We start from the raw sequence: 23,150 nt of genomic DNA on the forward strand, positions 1-23,150 counted from the left end.
ATAAATGACAAGTCATATCATGAAAATCATGACACGCTTGTCATGAACAGCATGATTTAAATTCCACGGCCTTTGGGCTCCCTGGCCGTTCCGTCAATCAGATGTGTACCAAAATTGGTGTGTCATAACATGGCCTTATCACGAACATAAATGACAGGTCATATCATGAAAATCATGACACGCATGTCATGAACAGCATGATTTACATTCCACGGCCTTTCGGCTCTTGCGGCCGTTCCGTTAATTTCATATATACCAAAATTGGTACGGCGTGACAAGAGTTCATGACGAATATAATGACAGGTCCTAACATGCAAATCATGACGCGCACGTCATGTGCAGCATGATTTACATGACATGGTCTCGGGGCGCTCGCGGCCGTTTAAATGAAGGGATACATACGAAAACTGGTATGACGAGACATTTCTGTATGACGAACACAACTGACACGTGGTAACATGAAAATAATGATATTGTAACGACGTGGGATCGACGAGGACACGGAGAACGATAGGCAAACACGCTTTATCATTCAGAGAAACTGCCACGTCTTCTTCGTCCCCGCGATGGGCCAAAAACACTCGCGCTGCTTCGTTGCCGTCGCCACTGGCACATACGCGCGGCATTATTCCCCCTTTAAAAATAAACATCGCCCCGATGTTCAACGTTCAGAAAGCAAGGTAAAAAAAAAAAAAAAAAAGGAACTGCGCAGTTAGTCACTGCAAGTATGGCTTCATCCGAAGCACGTGAACAATTTCTGGCGAATGTTTTCGGTGCTTTGAGCTCTGAGAGCCGTCCGGAACAACCTCGTAGTTGACCTCACTGATGCGTCGGATAACTGTGTAAGGTCCGAAGTATCTTCGCAATAGCTTTTCGGAGAGCCCACGCCGACGAACAGGTGTCCAGACCCACACTTTGTCGCCCACGTTGTATGTGACGGGTCTGTGTCGGAGATTGTACTGTCTGGCGTCATAGCCTTGTTGTTGGTTGATTCGCAACCGGGCAAGTTGTCTAGCTTCTTCTGCTCGCTGTGTAAACTCTTCAGCGTCCATCTCATTGGCATCATTTTCGTGAGGGAGCATTGCGTCTAATGTTGTCGTAACTTCACGGCCGTAAACGAGACTGAAGGGTGTCTTCCGAGTGGTCTCCTGACGTGCCGTGTTGTACGCGAACGTGACGTAGGGTAGAATGTCGTCCCAGTTCTTGTGCTCTACATCTACGTACATGCTTATCATGTCAGCCAGGGTCCTATTGAGACGTTCAGTCAACCCGTTGGTCTGGGGATGATACGCCGTTGTTTTCCTGTGAGCGGTACCACTTAGTCGAAAAACGGTGTCCAAAAGCTCGGCCATGAACGCAGTACCTCTGTCGGTGATAACTACTGCAGGAGCACCGTGCCTTAAAACGATGGCTTCGATAAAAAATCGTGCCGCTTCATGTGCTGTTGCCCGTCGCAAAGCGCCCGTCTCGGCGTATCGGGTGAGGTAATCTGTGGCGACGATTATCCACCTATTTCCGGTAGCAGACGTTGGGAAGGGGCCCAGAAAATCCATGCCGATTTGTGCAAATGGTGTTGTCGGCACTTGGACAGGCTGCAACAGACCGGCTGGCTTGACGGATGGCGGTTTGCGACGCTGGCAAACGCCGCGCGTATGTGCCAGTGGCGACGGCAACGAAGCAGCGCGAGTGTTTTTGGCCCATCGCGGGGACGAAGAAGACGTGGCAGTTTCTCTGAATGATAAAGCGTGTTTGCCTATCGTTCTCCGTGCCCTCGTCGATCCCACGTCGTTACACTGGTGGAGGTGCTGGGTAAGCTTCATGCTTGGCACTCCTTCGCGGAGCCGACAATCGAGCCCGGAATCGCCACCACGCGTCGAAACACCGGTCCACCGATTCAGTCGCCGTCTGTTAGGCCTGGCGCCCGAGCTCAACCCCCTGTCAGAAAATTCCAGCAATCGCTTGCCTCCTTCAACCATGGCCACTGCAGCTCCATCGCACCTGACACTGCAGAATCCTATGATTCCTGAGTGCTTTCATGGTGAAGCCTATGAAGACGCCCAAGACTGGCTGGACCAGTTCGAGCGTTGTGCGAAATACAACCAATGGGCCACCCCAGAAGCCAAGCTTTCGAATGTCTACTTCTACCTGAAGGACAACGCTCAGACGTGGTACATCAACCGGGAAAGAAGCTTGGCTACTTGGGACGACTTCCGCGCCCAGCTGCTTGACACTTTTACCAGTGTCGACAGAAGGGAGAGTGCACAACGTCTCCTGGAAACCCGCATCCAAAAACACTCGCGCTGCTTCGTTGCCGTCGCCACTGGCACATACGCGCGGCAATATGCATGTCATGTATGACATGATTTACATGCCACGCTCATGGCGCACTCGCGGCCGTTTCGCTAGATCGATATACACCAAAATTAGTACTGTGCGATGTGACTTTATGAAGAACATGAATAACAGGTGGTAGCATGAAAACCATGACATCCATGACATGTATGTCATGATTTACATGCCGCGCTCATTGTGCATTCCCGGCCGTTTCGCTAGCTTGGTATACACCAAAATTCGTATTGCGCGACGCCACTGTATGACGAACGTAAATGAAAGGTGGTAACATGATAATCATGACATGCATGAAATGTACGACATGATTTACACGCCATGCTCATGGCGCACTCGTGGCCGTTTCACTAGATTGATATGCACCAAAATTGGTATTGCGCGATGTGACTGTATGAAGGACATGAATAACAGGTGATAACATGAAAACTATGACATGCATCCCATGTATGTCATGACTTACATGCCACGCTCATGGTGCATTCGCGGCCGTTTCGATAGCTTGATATACACCAAAACTGGTATTGCGCGATGAGACTGTATGATGAACATTAGTGACAGATGGTAACATGAAAAACCATAATATTCATGTCATGTATGGCATGATTTACATGCTCTACTCATGGTGCACTCGCGGCCATTTCGCTCCTTTGATATACACCAAAATTGGTATTGCGCGATGTGACTGTATGACGAACATAAATGAGAGGTCTTAACATGCGAATCATGTTATGCATGTCATGTACGGTATGATTTACATGTCACTGTCATGGTGAGCTTCCAGCCGTTTTGTTAACAGGATATATGCCAAAATTGGTGTGACATGACACGAGTGCGTGATGAACATGAATGACAGGTCATGCATTGAATGTACCAGAATATGCGTTTCATTGGCATGGTGTACACTAGATTGTGCATGCATGCGTGCATGGCAAACATGCGATATATGGTGGACTAGATGCCATGGCATGAATGATTTCATTTGGCTCAAAGACAAACAAGGCGATTTATGCAGCTCTTTGCTGGCTGCTTCGCATTACATCGATTCCCACAGTGCGTGGGATCTGCCGAATTTTTTTTTAGGTGTATCACAGTCGTGCGCGTACAGTACGCTAGAATATTCTGGCACAATGTCGTCAAGCTTGCAGTCACTTCAGCGGTTCCCACGATGTAGCACCAGTTGACGTCCTCGCGTCATCAAACTGCTACGACGCCGAGAACTACACACACAGCTGGCTTGGAAAAACGCGGTCTTGCAGGAGGCCATCTTGTCCAGCATCCAACGGACAAAAGTGCACAACTGAGGCGTCTGAAACATTGCCGTTGATGAGATGGCAGCTGAAGGAAATCAGAGCTCATCGTCCGACGTGTGGCCACCGCCTTACACAATATTAACGTTGCAACGTCCAAGGAAGACGCTACGAAAGCGACGAGGCCAGCCGGTCTTGTTGGGTGCGCTGTCGACTGCACAGTGCACAGCGCGCGCTCCCACGGCCACCGAAAGAAATAAAAAAATGTGGAGAGAGGGGTCACCTTCGAGCATGCATATCGGTGGAAGCAACAAGAGGTGTTGCATCGTCGGTGTGGCGTATTGTCGAGAGATGGCGCTAGTTTGTTTTTGCGCAACGGAATCGCAAACTTTATTCAAAATGCATGGGATCCTATGGGGGGTTGGGAGAGGGTGCAACCGCCTGAGCCGAGCGGTGGCGCCACCATACGAGCGCACGAGGCGGGTACGTCATACGGCTGTCGAATTCTACGTCGCGTGGGCAATTGCCGATTAGGTACAACGGACGTATTTAAAAGGTGGATGAAAAACACTTGTGCTTTTAAAAAAAGTACACTGTAGCGCACCCCTTGCGGTGACATTTAATTAACAGCTCTCAGACAGGCGTCCGACGTTTAGCATAACACGCTGCAAATTCGTGACGTTGAAAGTTTATATTTTTAATGTACAATCTGTGGAATATAAGCTGCAATCTAACGAGCTGCTATATACGTAAACTAATAGCGCGTGGCAAGGGCAAAACATGCGCGTGGGAATTGTCCAATCTATGGAATGTTTTGTTAGCTTTGTGTGTTTTATATAGCTCTTTAGGCTACATATCGCAAGCATTAAGACACGCAGAATTTACGAACCTCATAAATAAGATTTCAAAACGTTTAGGGACAACGCGGAATGTTCACATATGCCCTGAAGTGCTTGAGGAAGTGGATAAACAAGGCTATGGTCAGACATCTGGAAATTGGGGTCATTAACGTGTCGCAGAAGCAATAACTTTGTTGTGTTTTACAAGTTATTCTCGTCTCTCTTACGCAAGACGCTAGGGCGTAGGCAGAAAAGCCAAGATTTCGGATGTACTGGCCGCGCCCTATAGTAATGCATCTCACGTTCGTGGCACACTCCATCCCGAAGTCATTAGAGCGATTGTTCCAGAGATTGAACGCAAAACCTGGCGCGAATTTACTGTCTCGTTATCAGCTGAAAAGAACGCGAGCCTACGTGAAAGCTAAACTAGGAAGCGACGTGACAATTTGAGCGCTGGGAGTGAATAAAAATGGTAAGGATCGCAGAAAAGTGAAACACCAGAAGAAATGAAGCTGCGTCCGCTGCAGTGGTGTAGTGGTTAAGGTGCTTGGCTGCTGACCCGAAAGTCGCAGGTTCGATACCTGCTGCGGCGGTCGCATATCAATGGAGGCGGAATGGTAGACGCCTATGTGCTGTGCGACGTCAGTGCATGCTAAGAAACATCAGATGGTCAACATTTCCGGAGCCCCTCACTTCCCCACAAAATATTATTGTAGAAATGAAGTTGGTATTGCCTGCGTCGTAATGACGTCTCCCTGTAAATGCGATAGCTGACTTCGGAGTATATCAAAGGCCGAATATAAAAGCCCCCGGGCAGTTATGAGATGTTTGCAACTACGGACTAGACTACTTGGGAGTCTTCAATTAGTGCTGACCAAAGAGACACTTATTCGCAGGTTTTTTCGTAGTGTGCAAATGCGTTTTGCGTATGTAATCCTAGGAATGGCTTACGTCAGCTCGAGCCCAGGCTAGCCTGCACACTTTTAGCGAGACGGCAACGTGGCCGGAGCTCATCAAGTAATAAAGGAACTCCGGGCGGGACGCGAAGCCAAATGATCGAGCAGCGACGTTGCGTGAGTGAACGTGCGGAAGAGCCGCAACGACGTGCTTTTAATCGCTGTCCCGAGGCGGGCACGAAACGATATGATGAATTGCACGTCGAGGCTTCGTTCTTTTTGTTTGCATGTTCTTTATTTCTTTTGTGTTTGCGATCGTAGTGAGAGCAGCAAGAAATGAAGCTTCGAGCGCGTTTATTGCAAAGAGGCAAATAATGCCCTCGCGCTTAGAGTGATGTCTATTAAGCTGACGAGTCTGTGGCCCGGAGGCGTTAAAGAAACTTTGCCAATAGCTCTATTGTGTACGCTGGTGTCTGCCAGTGTGTGTTGTGTGTGTGCTCACGTGACCACGGCGTAACCCATTGTTATACATCAGCCCTCAGGCAAGCAAGCCAGGCTATCAGACGGTGTTACACCTTTAGATAGTCATTAAATATTGTGCCTCTCTGTGATTCGTTTCCTGAAAGCAATGAACCTGTCGATTACATCATTACTTGTCGTAAACTACAGTAAAGTTTGGAATGATGCACAGGCACGCACCTTGAAATTCATCCGCGCAGGTACACTAGCCCTATTAGGCCAATCTACTAAGCATACATAGATATAAACTTATGTGTTTCTCTCTCGCTTTAGTTGTTTTGACGGCTTGCTCACAACCCCCTTAAACTTAGGTTTTTGGGTGTAATAAGTGGCAGTGCTTATTGGTTGCATATGAACAGGCGCTGTAACAAAAAGGAATTCATGTCTTACGCATACTCTAAAAATTACCTTCGATTCTAGTAAGTATAATAGCGTCGATCTAAGGCTATACCTGTTTTTTTTTTCTTTATTTTCAGCAGGGCTGGGCATTATCGCGATACAAGAGTATCGCGATAGTATTCCAGAGATACTTTTGTGTATCTGTATTTCTGTATCGAGATACATTTGAAAAATGTATTTGAATCTCAGTAGTGAAATACTTTTACGATGTATCATTTGTATCGCGATACTATGCAGGACACGGGTATTTCGTTACATTTTTTTTGTCGGAAATGAGTTGAGGCGTGTTTCCAACGGGGGAATGACGTTTCTTTTTGGTGCCAAGACAAGCAAAGGCGTGCCGCCGGTCGCCGACAGATAGGACGACGATGGCTTCCCCTCAAGCACAGAATGACCCATGTGGTAAAGCGCGCGACGCCGCAGACGGCAGAATCGCGGAGGCAGTGTTGGCCCATGGCCGCTGGATGACAAAGCGCACGCGTTTTTTCATCTAGCGGCCGTGGTTGGTTTCTGCCCACGAAAGTCGCTGTCGCTCTAGGCCAGTGCAGCACGCCTAATTTTTTTTTCGGGTGGCAAGCCATTACTTCGCGACCCCCCGCGCGGATACCGCCTTAGAACAGAGGCTTTGCAATGCTTCGCGTGCGTTCAGTTCTCAAAGTGGCGACACTTCCAAAAGCAGTTCCCGTAGTCGCGGCGGAAGTGACTAGAAGAGGGGTATCTTTGTCCCGCTCTCAGCCACCTCTATAACGTGTCAGGGTGCGTTCCGAATTGATTACAAGCGTGAAACGGTCTTTTGTGGTACCGGGCTCCCCCACCACCGGAGCCGACTTCGCCTGTTGCGGCTTGCTGAAATGGGTGCTGGTAGCGTCGGTGGTGGTGACAGCTTTATTGAAGAGTGACCCTTTCGGCCCAGGCGACGAGTGCTCGCTGTAGTTTGTTATGGGGCGCTCTGAGCAGCTGTGCCTCTTTGCAGGTCTGTTTAGAGAGATAGCAGGAGCGACTTGGGAGGGCTTAAACCCTCTCAACCACAAAGAACGTGATTCTAGTAAGCGAGTGTTTGAATTGTGCAGTTTTGACATATTGCGCTCCATTGCCCGTAGGTAATTATGGCCGGCCTATATGGGCAGCGGACTTCTCAGCCGTTTGACTCGGCGCCGACCGTGTTTTGGTACCTGGATGACCCGACATGAGATATGACCACGCTACAGGGCAATCCGGTTATGAAGGCGGTATTTATTCACTGTAACACGAATTGGTGCTCGCCTTCAGCGGTAGAGAGACTTTTTTTCTTTCGCGAGTCTTGTGTTGAGGCTGAACCGACGCTGTCTAGAAGACAGCCTATTTGAGAAGCCTACACAGCAACCTTCTCAACAAAGCTGATCCTATGTGCATGATAAATGTATAATTTTCTCAGTTCACTGGTGTTCATTAGTGATTCGAATGATTTGCTTAAACTGTGCTATTTATAGCATAGCTCATTTTGTTGTCGCCAAGTATGTCGATTTTGGTGTCCAATACTTGTTACTGTTGATGTGAAATAGTGTATTTTTTATTGCAATTGGTACTTGTAGTTATGTCATTATTACTAATTATGTACTTTATACACCCCCCTGCAATGTCTTAATGGCGCTGAGGGCACTGTAATAAATAAATAAATGAACTGAAAGTTTGAATGCGCTGCAACCTTAATTACAACATTATGCTGCACTAATGAATGTCTTTGCGTAGTATGAGCATCCTTGAAACAAAAAAGTATTCCAGTATCTGTATCACTGTAACTGTATTCCGGAATACTTTCTTCGTCATATTGCAAAAGTATCTCCGAAATATCCCGTTACGTTAAAGGCAAATGTATCTCAGTATCTGTATTTTGGTCTTCCAGTTCATGTATTTCGATATCTGTATTCCGGAATACTTTGCTGAGTATCTCTGCCCAGCCCTGATTTTCAGCAGCCATTAAGAAAATTTGTATTTTGATATTCACACAAACACGTGTGAACAAAACATTTCATGTGCACACAGAAAAGGGAAAGAAGGAAGAAAACAAAGAAGGGGGGGAGGGAAGGGAGGTTAACTAGGCACATGTCCGTTTCACTACGCTACGCTGGAAGAACGGGAAGGGGCAATTGAGAGATGACAGAGCAAGGAGTCGTTTACTTACTCGTAAGGGCACAAAATGCGTCTTGAGAATGCACATATTCTTCAGCAAATGTTGTACGGGATTCCGCTAATTAACTGCACAGGAAAACGTCGTCCTAAGCGTAACCGTTTGTTATGTATCAAAACTGAAGTAACTGTTTTGACTTTAGGTTGGTCGATATAACTTTTCTATCAGCGCTGTCGGAGCAACGTCTCGTAGTACATGTTACTGTTTGCGTGAGCGCCCCATTTGAACACAACCTCTACGGAACAAAGACAGCGTCATGCAGATAGCCCTCCTGCCTTGTCCCGAGAAAAAAGGAAACAGCAAAGTACGTCGCACGGAGGTACCAGCGCCACCGATCGTCGAGGCGAGGAGGAAAGCGTGTGTAGAACTTGTATAGACATTGTGCAATGCCACTTCTCCCGAACGGCGAGCTTCGCCGATTGCCCCGGGGCGTATTGACACTGCGTGTTACCCCGACAGATCTGGCTCCCGCGAGTAGCTGTAGCGGTCGCCAGCCTCCCGCGGGGTCTCGCGGATTCACGTCTGCAGCGAACACCCTCTCTCGGCTGTTGTCTCCTTGGTCTTCGTCTTTCGCACCACCACCACAGTCAGTGACAAGGAAACGCAGGGCTGGTTATACGGGATACGGGTTCGGGATGAAAGGGCTCCCACGACGTACACCCCTCCTCACGAAGCACAGAGTTCACACTCCGCTTCTCGTCGCGCAAACAGAAAAGCTCCCCTATTATCCAGCCTCATCAAGCTTAGGCAGGTCGGTTCGTTGGCCCCGAGGGTTGCTTGCGAAACGAGGCAGCGTTTCGGTCATTGCTGCGTACCCCGGCTACGGACAGCCCTGCTTCGCGATTTGTTTCTTCGTGTCTCCTCCAGCTCTCTGCGTAATGTATGGTTGCCCGTATAGGACACACAACCTGTTGTGAATGTGTTGGAATTACCGGATTACACCGGAGCTCTAGCAATCCGCCTGCCACTGCCTACAACATTCGGGCACCCTGCAGATACGTTTGATAGCACCTTTGCCTCTTTCCACATTAAACAAAGATTACATGTACGTATATCAAAAGAATACGGTAATTTATTTTTTCGCGTTCCTGCATTGCATTCTTCTTCGCAGTTTAAACAGTGCTATGGACACCGACTACATGAACGTCCAAGCAGGAGTTTGAATAGCGAAACTGGAAACTCAGCACAAAGAAGGACAAACAAGATCGTCATTGTCCGTGTCCCATTGTTCCATGTTTACTGTTCAACTGTTAAACCTCGTCTCTCCTCTAAACCGACTAGCTCAGTTGAACAGAATTCCGACGCTCCTTTGTAGTCGTAACAGACGGTCTACATGTTTTATGTGTCTACTAAACCACCAATATATGCTCGCGACGTGTTTTTCTGTCTGTGTTTGTGCCGTGTTTGCAGCTTCACAATTCAAATTTGCTTTCGATATGAACTAGCTGGCCCAGTTGAGTACTACTGTGATGAATTTCTTGTCTGCAATCCTCCTTCTATATTCGGCTTCAAACAAACATTGTGTTTATTTTCTTCTGAACCAGTTTAAAGTGACTTGCTTGCTGTGGTTTGAAATCCCAGCGGAGCTGGGGCGAAAATTGATTTTGCTTCCCGCTCGTACAATAGAGGAGCTGCATAGGTTGGGCAAGATCACAAAAAGTCACCGTTGCGTGTTGTCAATGACCGCAACGGTTGTCCTCCAAAAATTGTTAAGGACGAAAAACACAGCAACCAGTGTAATGTCGAGTTCCTGAACTTTGTCGCAGTAACATTAAACGCGAACAAACTGAAAACACTACAAGAAATAGCCAAGGACAACACATAGTTGCAAATTGTTATCGCTTTCAAAAGCTCGAGCTTATAACCCCTCTCGAACGAAAGCTCCATGCCAGTTAATCAATCGAAATTGCCAATGTCCGTCAGCAAGAACTATCTATGTGCAACCTCGTTGGCCTTATCCGACTTGTTCTGCTAATCTATGCGGGCAGCGTAGACAGTTGCATATGTCCACGATTGAGGATAGGCAAGGAATCTTGTCGTGCATAATGTCCTATACCCAGCTGCACGTGCGTGATGGTCTGAGTTGTTTTTCTGGAGCACAGGCAGTGCGCGGTGACATCTACGGTGACTTTAGGTTCGGTAGGTACTGATACACTGCAAGGCGGCTCAGTTTTACACATAAAATTCGATAAGAACATTCTGGCTCTTACTGAGTTGTCGTGGCTGCGGTTATGTTTCTGTGCGCATGTGATATGATGGGTTGTGCGTACACGTCACCAAGCAACATGACGGTCGAATATCCATGTATACATCAATATTTCCGTGCTTCAGCCTGTTTTCACTATTCGTAAGCGCATCCAAACTCATTTCACGCGAGCTTTGCTCACTGGAGAGGGGTGAAAATCGTTAATGTGCTAATAATAATAAGTTTAGGTGTTTAACAACCCAAAACTACGATATGATTATGAGGGATGCTATAGTGTGGGTCTCCAGAAATTGCAACCACCTGGACAAGCGAGGAGAAACATTTATTTGGCACCATATACACGGAGCTGAAGTTGAGCTGAGTTCTTTAACGTGCATCTAAATCTAAGTACCAGAGCCTTAAGGATTTTCGCCTCCATCGAAAATGCGGCCGTCGCGGCCATGATTCGATCCCGCGACCTTCGGGTCAGCAGTCGAGCCCCATATAATATGAAGAGTCAAAGAAAGGCGGGAACCTTTCTTTTTCGCGCTGGTTATTGCCGCAATGTCTTCAACTAGAGTGAACTCAGATATTAATAAGTGCTGGGGTTTCACGTCCCAGAACCATGATACGATTATGGAGGACGCCGTAGTGGAGGACTCCGGAAATATTAACCACGCGGCCTTCTTTAACGTGAATCTAAACCTAAGTACACGGGCCTCTAGCATTCCTCCTGCACCGAAATGCTGCGGCCGCGGCCGGTATTCAATCCTGCGACCTTCTGGTCAGCAGTCGAGCACCACAACCACTACACCACAGTGGCGGGTCATAAACTCAGATAATACGCGAATTTTTCGCTTGCAAGTGAACCTTATCTCTTCTGCACGTTTACTATTCTTACATTTGCTCAACTAGTGGCCATTTTTTTTCTCTTTCCTGCAGGATTAGTATTGCCATCTCTGGGTTTCGATGAGGAACCCCCTGAGCGATACCACTTCCTCAACACACTGGGTGGATCCTTGCGATGCCGGGGCCACGGTTCGCCTTCGCCCTCCCTCTGGTGGATCCACGCAGACGACCTAAACGGCTCTTCCTCCTCGGCATCGTGGGCCGGCAGTGTGGGCGTCATGATGTCCACTCCGGCGGCGCTGTCCGAAGTGCCCGGCCTGCGGCACACGAGCGCCGACGGATCGACGCTCCTCTTCCCCGCTTTCGGCGCCTCCGAGTTTCGTGCTCACGTACATTCGACGTCTTACCGATGCGTCCTCAGCAACGCACTTGGAAAGATGGCTAGCCGCACCGTGAGGGTGCGAGCAGGTGAGTAACAAAGCGAAATGTATTACATGTTGCATTTCTTCAGTAAGCAGGATCCATTTTAGATGAGGCATCTATCCTGTCTTTCAACCCGAATTCTTCATTCCTGCCGCACCTCAGAGCAGTGTGAGAAGGAGCCCTTCGTCGCGGCGACGCCTCCGAAGTCTTTCGGGCACGTGTCATCGCTGATGTTATCATAGGAGTTGTGGATAAAAACGCGCATCTCCTATTCCCTTTGCCTGTAAATCAACATGTTTTAATCGTGAACGGTGATGTCGCCCAAACATGTCCCTCGCACACACGTTAATGACTTCAGCACAGCGTACATGCACATTGAATAAATGTAAAGGAAAATGGAGTAAAAGTGCTCTGTATGATCCGAAGGCGGGCACTTTAGCCCGGAACCTCTCACACGAAAGCACGATAGCCTAACCGCTGAGCCAGAGATGCATACATAATCGGGCGTAATAGAACGCCTTTACGAATGCTCCGCGTGCAAGGACGCATGTTATCTTCAGCATTGATTGTTGTCCCAGGAATACCCTTCGTGGACACGAGCGCGATGAGACTCTTGGCGCGTTTTCGCAACGTTGGAGGAGTATGCTCCAGTCACCGTTGTGCTATTAGCATTCACTGGAGTGAATCTCCAAGTCACTGGAGTGAATCTCTGCTGTAATTTCTTGCGCCTATAATGGTGCTACCTTACATCTCAAGATTTAAGAAATGCGCTCATAAAAGTCGAAAGTGCGCTACAACAGGTTTTTCTGGCGGTCGCATTAATGCCTCTTTCCGAAAGAAAGTAGGAGCGTAAAAAAATGACTTGCTGAACTCAGTCAATCGACCACTAGCAGCTCCACTCCATCTTCTGCCTCAAAGTCTCTGCATACATCTCGTCTGTCATGGACTTAACCAGCTGAACATATCGGACGTCACCATGAAAGCTCATGCCAATGTCAGAATGCAGCGCGAAACCAGCCTACTGAGATGGCTGACAGATAACTCTCAACACTTTCCTGTCTCTTACATCTGTGATGCCGATTTCCACTCTGCTGTGAATAGCGATCACGGTGACAGTTGCCGCCATGCAATCTGCAGTGTTGACGCCAAGCAGTTTAGTGCTTCGAGATGCTTGGATAGGTAAGGTCCGTAATTCAGCATATGTGTCAAAGTGAACATTCATTTGTACTGAACTAATACGGCGATCTGGGCGAGTTCGTGTACTAACATCTTCGGGAAAATGTGCAGCGCGGCACGGACGAAGGACATGAAATGCACAACACGAGCGCTGACTCTCAACTGAAATTTGTTTCGTGCACAAACAAAAAAAACTTTTAAATCACATGGTTATTGCCAGATAAGCAAGAGAAGCGCGGGAACGTGTTTTGCGTTTCTTGTCCTTCGTCCGTGCCGCGCTGCACATTTTCCCGAAGATATCCTTTGTCCGACTCTTGTATGTCCTTCTCATGGAGTTGTGCCCAGTCCTTGTAGTTTCGATATTCAAGCGAGATATGATCGAATGCTACACGGCACTGCAATGGTTTGCGACACGAACTTCTAGGCTGATCGTCGAGCAACATTTGCTCGATAGATAGATAGATAGATAGATAGATAGATAGATAGATAGATAGATAGATAGATAGATAGATAGATAGATAGATAGATAGATAGATAGATAGATAGATAGATAGATAGATAGATAGATAGATAGATAGATAGATAGATAGATAGATAGATAGATAGATAGATAGATAGATAGATAGATAGATTTTACAAACACGCTGTGGCAATCAAGGCTAAAGAACCAGTTGCCGTCATGTGAACCGCTTGCACCGTGAAAGCGGAGTATACGGCTTCCGACGCAAATGCTCAAGAACAGGCTGGAAGCGGATGGTGGCGGACGCTGTTTGCTTGGGTCGACCCACGATCCGATAATCTGGATTATCCCACGCGTAGGAAACGCAGCGTTCTTAAGCGGTTCCACGGAGGTCTAATTAGGAGACTTACGCCGGAGGCGCCTTATTCCGTGTTCTGCAATTCACTCTGTTGGACGAGGAGCTTAGGGCATTTCGAATTCACTCCATCCCCGTGTTATCCTGTCACGTGGCGAGCAACTAATCGGAAACTTAACGGACGTAGGGAGTATCTTTTTGCTTTCGTTGCCGCAGATTAATGAGAAACTGACAAACTAAGTAGAAACACATTCTTTCTGCCAATCCATGTTTCTTTAACTCCATCAATTGAACGAATATTCCACCGCTATAAAATAAACACGTAGTTTTCATTTTAACAATAAAGAAGTGTGCAGTTATAGCCTGTTCCTGTTTCTATATGTATCTTTTAGGTTCTAACGAATATGATTAGAAAATATGTTACTCCATGAAGTCTGGCTTAGTGAATGAAGGCGCGGCCTAAATTATGTTCTCAATTCTTGTTATTCACTAAGTAAACATTCTAAAGAGGACAGGGTAGTATGAATGCTAGCCAACTTGCTCAGCTATTTGTTATTTTAAGCTTAATCACTAAGTAAAAAATGCTCTTTCCGCACATTTATTTTTAAAAATATGGCGCTTCTTAACTCATAGAGAGAACATACCTTTTGTTTGTAATTTCTTTGAAAAGGGCACATCATATTACTCCACACTTAATTTTTTTTGGGAACCAACCTGAGACATTTAGAGGCATCCAAATCTGACAGAAGTATCGCTGAGACGAAGGCTATATCACAAAATACGAGGCACAGTGTAAGGTCTGGCGATGTCATTTCCCTAAAAAGCGCACAAGGACATTGCCCTGTTCCCTGTCGGCAGCATCAGCGGCAGGCATCTGGCGCCTATGCGGTGCCTTCGTAAGACGTCCCTGGAAGAAGTGATTGAGTGGCTGTCTGGTGCGAACCAGCTCGCTGTGAGCAAACAAGCAGCTGCAGGTGCCGCTGCCCGCAGATCGCCGTGAGACGGTATGCCGCCATCAGCTGATTGAGATGGGACCGCTCGTGGAGCAGGCACACAGGCGGACATGGCTGTGGTATACTACGAAGCTGCTTAGGCTGGACAGCTCGACCACTGTATGACAGAGTATACATTGGGAATGTCGTTTGTCGGTCGTTCTCCTCGTCGCTCTCATGAAGGTCACCGAGAGCGTGCAGAGGGAGAGAGGGATGAGGGGTCGGGTGTCGGCAGACGGACGTACGTTCGGCCAATCAGGTCTGTGGAGTGGTCATTATTTGCCGTGGGGATAACGGGGAGGAGCAATCAGGGTGTTAAAACTTGGCTCCCGGCTTGCCACGATCGTTCTTTTCGCAAGACTGGGGCTCTGAACCTTCGGCTCTGCCGAGCTAGGCCCCGACAGTCCCACCGTAAATAACTGCCTGTGTAACTGTGTATACATGTATACAGAAATTCTAGTTGAAAGACTGGTCTTAATCCTTGGCAAGAGGCAAAAACAACGGCAAGGCAGTCGGCAGACCTTTCACTTCCCTCCACTCTGGCAGCGGCTACGCCAGCCGGGAGAGCTCTGGTCCGAAGAAAGAGAAGAGGAAGTGGGGACAAGGTTGTTTACCTACACTGACCTGACTTCAATCAGTATTAGAGGCAACCCTTTAAAATACAGTTTGACGGTATGTTTTTTTTTTTTTTTCGGAAAGTGCAAAGCTCACATCTCACCGCTTTATAAACGTTATTCTAAGTGATCAGCTAGTACATATGTCAATAAAGACAGTCATAGCGACTGATGCTTTCCCAAATGAAGAAAAACGTGGAATTGGTATCTGCTCTCCTACTATAGATTGCTCGTCTTCTTTTCGCCTTCCCGATTTTGTGCCTATAGTTGCAGCACAACATTTATCGATCATTCTAGTATTCCGTAAACTAACAGCATCAATCAGTGCCGCAGAAATTGTGACGGATTCGCATGAGTATGTTCCTTCCTCAGTACAAATGAGGACTCGCATGTGCATTTAAATTATTAGTTCTTTCACATTTAAATTTAATTAAATTGGTTTGGTTTCAGGACACAAGTGCCTATTTCTGAATGTTAATGATAACTAACAGACTATAATGTCAATGAAAGTATAGGAGATGTTAGTTGTAATAATTGGGATATAAACGTGAAGAAAGTAAAGTAGACGATAAGATAACTTGCCGCCAGCAGGGACCAAACCTGCGATCTTCGAATAACGCGCCCGATGCTCTACCACTGAGCTACGGCGGCGGTCATCCCCCCGTCAACTTTATAGTGCATATATGTGCTTTTAAACCTAGGAGTGTTAGTCAGCGCCGATCGCAGCCATGGCGGAGAGTGTGAAACACTCTTTTTCTGCCTTTTCGCGTCACGTACCACGTGATCTTTTTACGAGCTGGCAGCTGACCAATAATCCCTCGCATACTAACTGAAGGCATGACGTCTGCCAGAACGAGACACCTGCTATGAATTCATAGCAAGGGGGTCATTTGCCGGTTGCGAAACAGAAAAACGGCTAATAATTTTATTTGTCCCCCAATTCCGCCTCCGAACACAGCACTATGTAGAGAACACGCGCATATTGAAATGCAGGCCACATTAACGCTGTGGGTGTTTTTCGACCTCCTCAAATGGCGCACGCTAATTCCAGCACAGATTTTAACACAGATTTTAAGAGCGGAGCTCTTTATGCTGTCCGTTGCGCCGGCTACTGCCAATAGAAACTAGCATCGTCATGAATCTGCACGCTCTCTCTTCGTCCTCTTCTTCCTCTCAGTCCTCTTCTTCATCTTCTGCTTCGCTCCCAAAACAGGTGCACCGATTTCTTCGGCGCGAGATGCAATAAATCTGATGGGTGATACAACGAGTACCGAAAGAAACAGGGACAAAGTGAAATTCTTGGCGAAAAAAATGTCGAGACGTGGCGAGATTCGAACCTGCGTACCCACGATTCGAAGGCAAGCGTCCTAACCACTCGGCTATCCAGGCACTCTACCAAACCATAGCATAGCCTTGTGTAGTATAGTATATCAAGCTGGCGGGAAAGGGAAGTGATGGCGAGGTGGAGGGGAGAGAGTAAAGCATAGCATAGAAAGAAAGAAAGGCAAAAAGAGGAATGGAGAGGTAGAATGGGAAGAAAGACGGAAAGAGAAAGAAAGACAGAAAGAGAGAGAATCAAAGAAAGAAACATGCCATAAGAAGAAAGAGAGAAATGAAGAGAAAGAAAGGGAACAAAGATAGAAAGAGAAAGTAAGAGACAGAAAGAAATGAAGATAGAAAGAAAGAGGAAGCGGGAAATAGAGAGAGAAAGAAGGGCAGGAAAGAGAAACATGTAAAGACCGAGAAGCACAAAGAAATACAGAGAGAAAGAAATAGAAATAAACAGAGACCAAAAAGACGCAGAAAAGACAAAGAAAGAAAGAGAGGAAAAATTGAGAGAAACTAAGAAGGCCACCCAGCTGCTCAATTCCTCCAGGATTGGCACCCCTACTGCGACGCTGCCTTAATTTTTTTTCGTGTGCACAGACATACGTCCTAGATGGCTTCCGATTTTGCTTACAGACACAGCGCGCTAAACTTAAGGGAGAAAGAAAGACGATGACGAATAGCAGGCGTACGCAGCAAAACGGAAGCAGGCAGAGCTCGAGCATTTTCCTTTGTACATAGCGAAATTTTATGAAGAAATATGACCTATGCTATAAGCAGAATTATAAGTATTACACATGAGGCATTACACATCTCGTTTTATAAATAAAACGTAAAAAGGAAGATATTTTCTCGGCACTAGAAAAATTTAGAGACACGCTTTTCTTTCCGGTGGAGTAGAGATCGACAAGGCAGTTTCTTGTGTCTGGGAATTTCTTGGGTCGCATGCTTACTGCTGTTATCGAGATCTCAAAACCGCATAATCTTCAGACAGCTTTTCATCGGGCTACGTTATCGCTTCTGTAATATAGAGCGTCGTGGCTATACATCTGTGTACATTTACGTACACATTTCTACACCAAGAAACCTCAGGACACCAAAACGTGCGTTTCCGGAATAAAGTTGCAGCGGTGTTCGCTACTCCACGCTCAACGCGCAGCACACCAAACCTCTTTTTTTTTAAATACATCGACGCCCGAGCGTAACTCAGGTGAACCGATATTAAAAATAGCGATATCGCAATCGGTAGCACAAGGACATTTGTCCTCAGCCAATAGGGCGTAGGAGTTTTCCACTTAGGCATTCGCTTTACAACCTGCCACTCACCGAAAGCGAACTTCTACGGCACCATCCCACGCACACTTCAACGCAACGGCTTTGCTGCGTTTTCATAGAAACACCAGACGACACGACACATTATGACTGTGCGTGACAGTGTTTTTGGATTTAGTAGCTAGTCATTACCGTAGTCATACGTAAATGACTTTTTGACGTTTTCGAAGTGTCTTCTCCTGTCATATTATCTAATTATCTTTCTTTTTTTTTTCATAGCCCACTTCACTTTTCAAGGTACGTGCATAGCGGTCAATTGGCGGTCTCTGTTCCACCTCTATGTCTATGATTTAGCCATCTCCATTTCTTTATTTTTTTTTGTAGCTATGTTCGTTTTCTACGAATCAAGAATTATGCCCTAACGTTCAGACCTATGTTTCTTTCTGTGTCGTACTGAGTGAGCATTTTGAAACGAATGGTAATAATCCGGCGTGCTCCATTACTCTGAGCTACACGAAAACCTGCGGACAACTGTAGCAGCCGTGAAAACGAGGCGTGTTCTCTATTAAACAGTCGTTAATGCTTCCTCGTATCATTCGTTTATTCTGTTTCCTCATTAGAGCCGCGCTTTCTTTTTTTTTCCTTGCCTTTTATTTTTCTTTTTTTTTTTGCCGCGGTCTATACGAAGAATCACGCAGAACACGTCGCTATAATACCCGTGTACCATGTTGTTCATGAAAACTTTGCTCTGTGAATTTGCTAGTGAAAAATATATCTCTATATGGTTTTTTTGGTTGACTTCAACATCGAAACGTGCTACTTGTATGTGCGGATATGTATTTTTACCTGGAATTTCCTTTTGTCTGTCATCGACTAGAAAGTTATTTTACATCGTTCCACTACGAGTCACGTGTATGCAGAACCGTTTTTTTTTTTAATTCTCCTTTGTTTCGATTATTCAACCATCGAAGGTGTTACATTGTTGCTTAGCTGTTGATTACCCAATGTTCTCAAAGTCGTCGTTTTTTTTTTTCTAGTACTTTTCGCACACGTGCTTGCCATAAGCTTCACTAAACACTGCGTGTAACGTTTCTGGGCTTAATACATTGTGGTTCCCTTTGATGTTTCTCGCTTCTTTGTTTTTCTTGTGCTCGTTGTTCTGTTGTTATTGAGATACAGCTGAGTGATTCCGTTCTCCCGAACCACCCCGCGTCGCTTCCGCTCATTCTGTATTCCGCGCAAATCACCAGCTCCCGCGGCACGTGCCTCGATTTTCTAGAATATTTCTTTTTACGAACTTTGTCAGCCGCCACCGCCTACAGATTGCCGCGCAGCCTCGCCATCTTTTCTTTTTTTTTCGCAGAACTTTATATCATTTCCATGTCAGCACTTTCTTTAGCGGCAGGAGCCGACGTTGGCTGCCGCAAAATGAACAGTGTGGCGAAGCCCACGTGAAGACAGCCGGCGCAGATTGCGCTACTGTTCTTTGTGCATCGTGCTTGCGAGAAGCTTTACTCCTTCCAGTGGCCCAATACCCATCCATGCCCTCACTACAGCCTCCTTTACTCACAGTACCAAAACAGAGTGCAGACAGCGGAGACTAGACATATATAGACAAAAAAAAAACTGCAAAGCAACGCCCCAAATAGAAGAGATAGAGAAATGTATATATATATACATATATTGTATTGTACGCTTCTCGTACCTTTGCAGGTGCTTTGACATTGCATCTTCTTTCTTTAGAAGCGTCTTAGCCATCCTTGTTTCGTAAAACAAGAAAAAAAAAGAGCCTGCGTTCTTAATTTATCATTATGAAGAATATTTTTTTCATTATTTTCTTTCTTCAAACATGCGTGAAAAACACGACGCGAAAGTAATCCTGAAATACGTACGAGCGCGCGCACGTGCTGTTGCTTTATAGCTTGTCTCCCCCCCCCCCCCCTCCCCCGACAAAAAAAAATGCGAATTTCTTAAAGCACTTATCCTACTGGGTAAATTGCGCTTCAACCGAACAAATATGTAGAAGTAAAACGAACGTACACGCTCAGCATCGTTTGCACCGAAAACGTGAAAAACACCGATATCCTCCACAAATACGCTCGATACAATGCCGGGAGGTGCGGGCCGCTTGCGCCTGTTGGAACACGTTACTGAAAATGCTCTTAGCGGTTTTCCCTAGGGCACCACATCGATCGCCTTTACATTCTCTGTTTTCTCGCCCACATCTACATTTTTTTCGCGCTAGAACCATGCAGTGCCGACTAAGCTTGAGCTATGGCTTTAAGCAATCGCTCTCCACTTCCAGCAGGCTCTTGCTGTACGAAACAACTGCTTATTGCACCTTGAGCCATTCGGTGCACCGTAGACTATATCTGCTTCTTTTACTCAGACAAAAAAAAATGCAGTGTCATCTCAAGGAGTTTCAGCTCACTCACAGGTTTCTCGATGGTCTCATGTTTTGCAGCGCTGCACGTTTCTTCGAAGGAAGAGACACATAAATGCGAACGACGGTATTTCCGCTCTGGGAGCGCGCACGCCGGTGAGAAAAGCCAGGGCCAAGCTGGTGATTTGTTCCCGCTGCGCATCGCTAGGCACGACCGCCGTAATGCGCCGCATAGACTTGCAAGGTGAACGGTGACGGCGCTGTGAAAAGCGACGCTCCGCGCCTATAGCTCGCTCGCCGGCTGATCTCCGAACATCGCCTCTTCTCCTACCGTAACGGCAGCGTCATCATCGCGGGGTTTAGAGGAGGAACCGGGCATCCAGGGATCAGGAAGTATAGTCGGCTGCGGTGATGATGGCGGCTTTCTCGCTGCGTTACGGGCTTGGCACCAAATGAATGAGGACTATATACCATGTGTACATTTATTAAGGAGGAACCCTTATATGGCTCATCAGTTAAAATATCTGGCTTCGGGCGCTGACCAAAAGTCTCGTGTGGCGCATACCCACAATCCGCGGTCGAGAATTAAATGTAAATAGAGTGTGAATAAAAGTGAAATATCGTAGCAAGTGCATGCCAAGTGAATAGAAGTGACCAATAACTGCACGCGATATATCAAATGGGAAATAAGGTGAACTAAAAGGAATGAAATGTGAATTAAGCCGACATAAACGTGAACAACATGCGAATCCAAGCTAATTTTAAAGGTCAATCAAATGTGAATTAACCGTTAGTGAAGTAGCAAAGCGATTTAAAATGAACGAAATGGGAATGAAATGTAATTTAGCAATGAATAAAACGGGAGAGCGCAGAGTTTAGCTTTTGCTCTTCTTAGCGTTAATTAAAGGGAAAGTCAATTTTTGGTTTGCTACTTGGCACTGCGTTTGAAATTATCATGTGGGTGCTGTTATCTTTATTAGTTGCGGTAATGTATAATTGTTGTCATTCTGTTGTGTTTTATCATTTGTTTTATCAATCTTGTCTGCGCATTTATTTTGGCTGCAGTTGTGCCATATTTAATTTCGATGTTTCATACAGTTCTTCAGAAAGGAGATCTAAAGTCCACACAGTGTCCAAAACATGTTCACAAGTCTGTGGAACGCCTACGCAAGCATGTTAAGTTACAGCGGTAACAGGCGTAATTACACATATGCTGCAAGCACAGCTGATTATCTATCGCGCATAACCTGCGTATTTTTTCTCCTAAGTATAAATAGGAATATTGGTTTGATCCACTGACAAATGCCGTGAGAGGGTCACGTTAGGCGTGCATGGGGGCCAAACAAGGGCTTTCTTACTATTTGCACAGTTATGTTGAAGTTAGAAACGTCTGAATTTCAATTTACCATGGAGATCACATTAACAGAACTTGAACTGAGTGTCGCGCGCAGTTTTCCTTAAGCAAAAACAAAAAAATTACACCATCTCCCGCTAAAGGGGACCATGAGGCGATGCGAAGCCGGAGCACTTGCACGATCGTGTTCCGTTGGCGTTCGTTGGGCATGCTACAGACCTCGCGTCGTGGAACCCGAAGAGGAACACTACGCGCGTCGTGCCTTCTCTCGAGCCTAGCCGTTAATTCTCACTGGGCGAGCGGGGAACGCGGTCGACCGGCGCGCGAGAGAGGAGCAGCGTAGGAGAGGAGAGAGAGAGGGAGCGGACGCGCATGCGCTGGCGCTCATCGCGGCGCTGCGCAGGAGAGAATTTTGGCATGTCGTGCCCGCATTTCAGAGGAGTCAACCGGCACAGGGCGAGCGGGGAACGTGGTCGACAGGCGCACGAGAGGGGAGCAGCGTAGGAGAGGAGAGAGAGGGGGAGGGGACGCGCATGCGCTGGCGCTCATCGCGGCGTTGCACAGGAGAGAATTTCGGCATGTCGAGCCAGCATTTAAGAGGAGTCAACCGAAGCAAGCGCTGGTCTGAACGCGCGCAGCGCTCTACCACTTGAAGGAGAGCAGACTAGAGGAGGAGAGTAGCGCATGCGCCGCGAGAGCAGAAGCGAGAACGCAGGAGAAGCGCGAGCAGGTGCTGGTAGAGAAGTGGAGAGAGTAACGCGCAGCTGTTGGAGAGAGGGAAGGAGGAGAGTTGCGCATGCGTAGTGTGAGTGCGGACTACCACGCCGCGGGACAAACCCCCGAGCAAAAGATGCCTTTGCATCTAAAATATAGCAGAACGCGATGGAGAGATGCTTTCAAGATCTCGACGAATACATTCTTATGTCACACTTTCGCCGCAATGGCGAAGGAATGAATGTGATAGCAACAAATTAGGATGTTATGCAAAGTAAGGCTATCAGCTAACTCAATTAGGCTCCGAACTGGAGTAACTCTACCAAATGCTGGCATAATGGAATACTGCCGCTCCAAGGAGCGAAACGGTTTTCGTGCTGTCTGTACTTTAAGGCGAAATAAGCGCTGAGAGCGCTGCACAAAGGGTATCAGCTTTCTACTGATCTCAGTTGAGATAGCTCTCCCGAACGCATCCTTATAATCAAAATTCGCAGTTTCTGGCCGAGTGACACAGCCTCCGCACCCGAACCCCTTTATGCTCCTTCGCCCGACGGAGCTAGCCGGTGCGTTTTATCTGTGTTTGAGGCGCGCCCATAGGCAGCGCTCAAAAGCTTTCTCTCACACATAGAGA

The 23,150-nt window shown here is 46.8% G+C and overlaps 1 protein-coding gene across 1 annotated transcript in view; it reads left to right on the plus strand.

Moving 5' to 3' along the window:
* The window catches only part of LOC119383510 (Down syndrome cell adhesion molecule-like protein Dscam2), a 245,549-nt gene that overhangs the window by 118,172 nt on the left and 104,227 nt on the right, over positions 1–23,150 (plus strand). The window contains exon 2 of the mRNA XM_037651681.2: positions 11,544–11,918. Within this exon, the coding sequence (XP_037507609.1) occupies positions 11,544–11,918 (375 nt within the window). The remainder of the gene's footprint in view (positions 1–11,543; positions 11,919–23,150) is intronic.

This window comes from Rhipicephalus sanguineus, chromosome 2 (assembly GCF_013339695.2).
Source record: "Rhipicephalus sanguineus isolate Rsan-2018 chromosome 2, BIME_Rsan_1.4, whole genome shotgun sequence".
Classification (NCBI taxonomy): domain Eukaryota; kingdom Metazoa; phylum Arthropoda; class Arachnida; order Ixodida; family Ixodidae; genus Rhipicephalus; species Rhipicephalus sanguineus.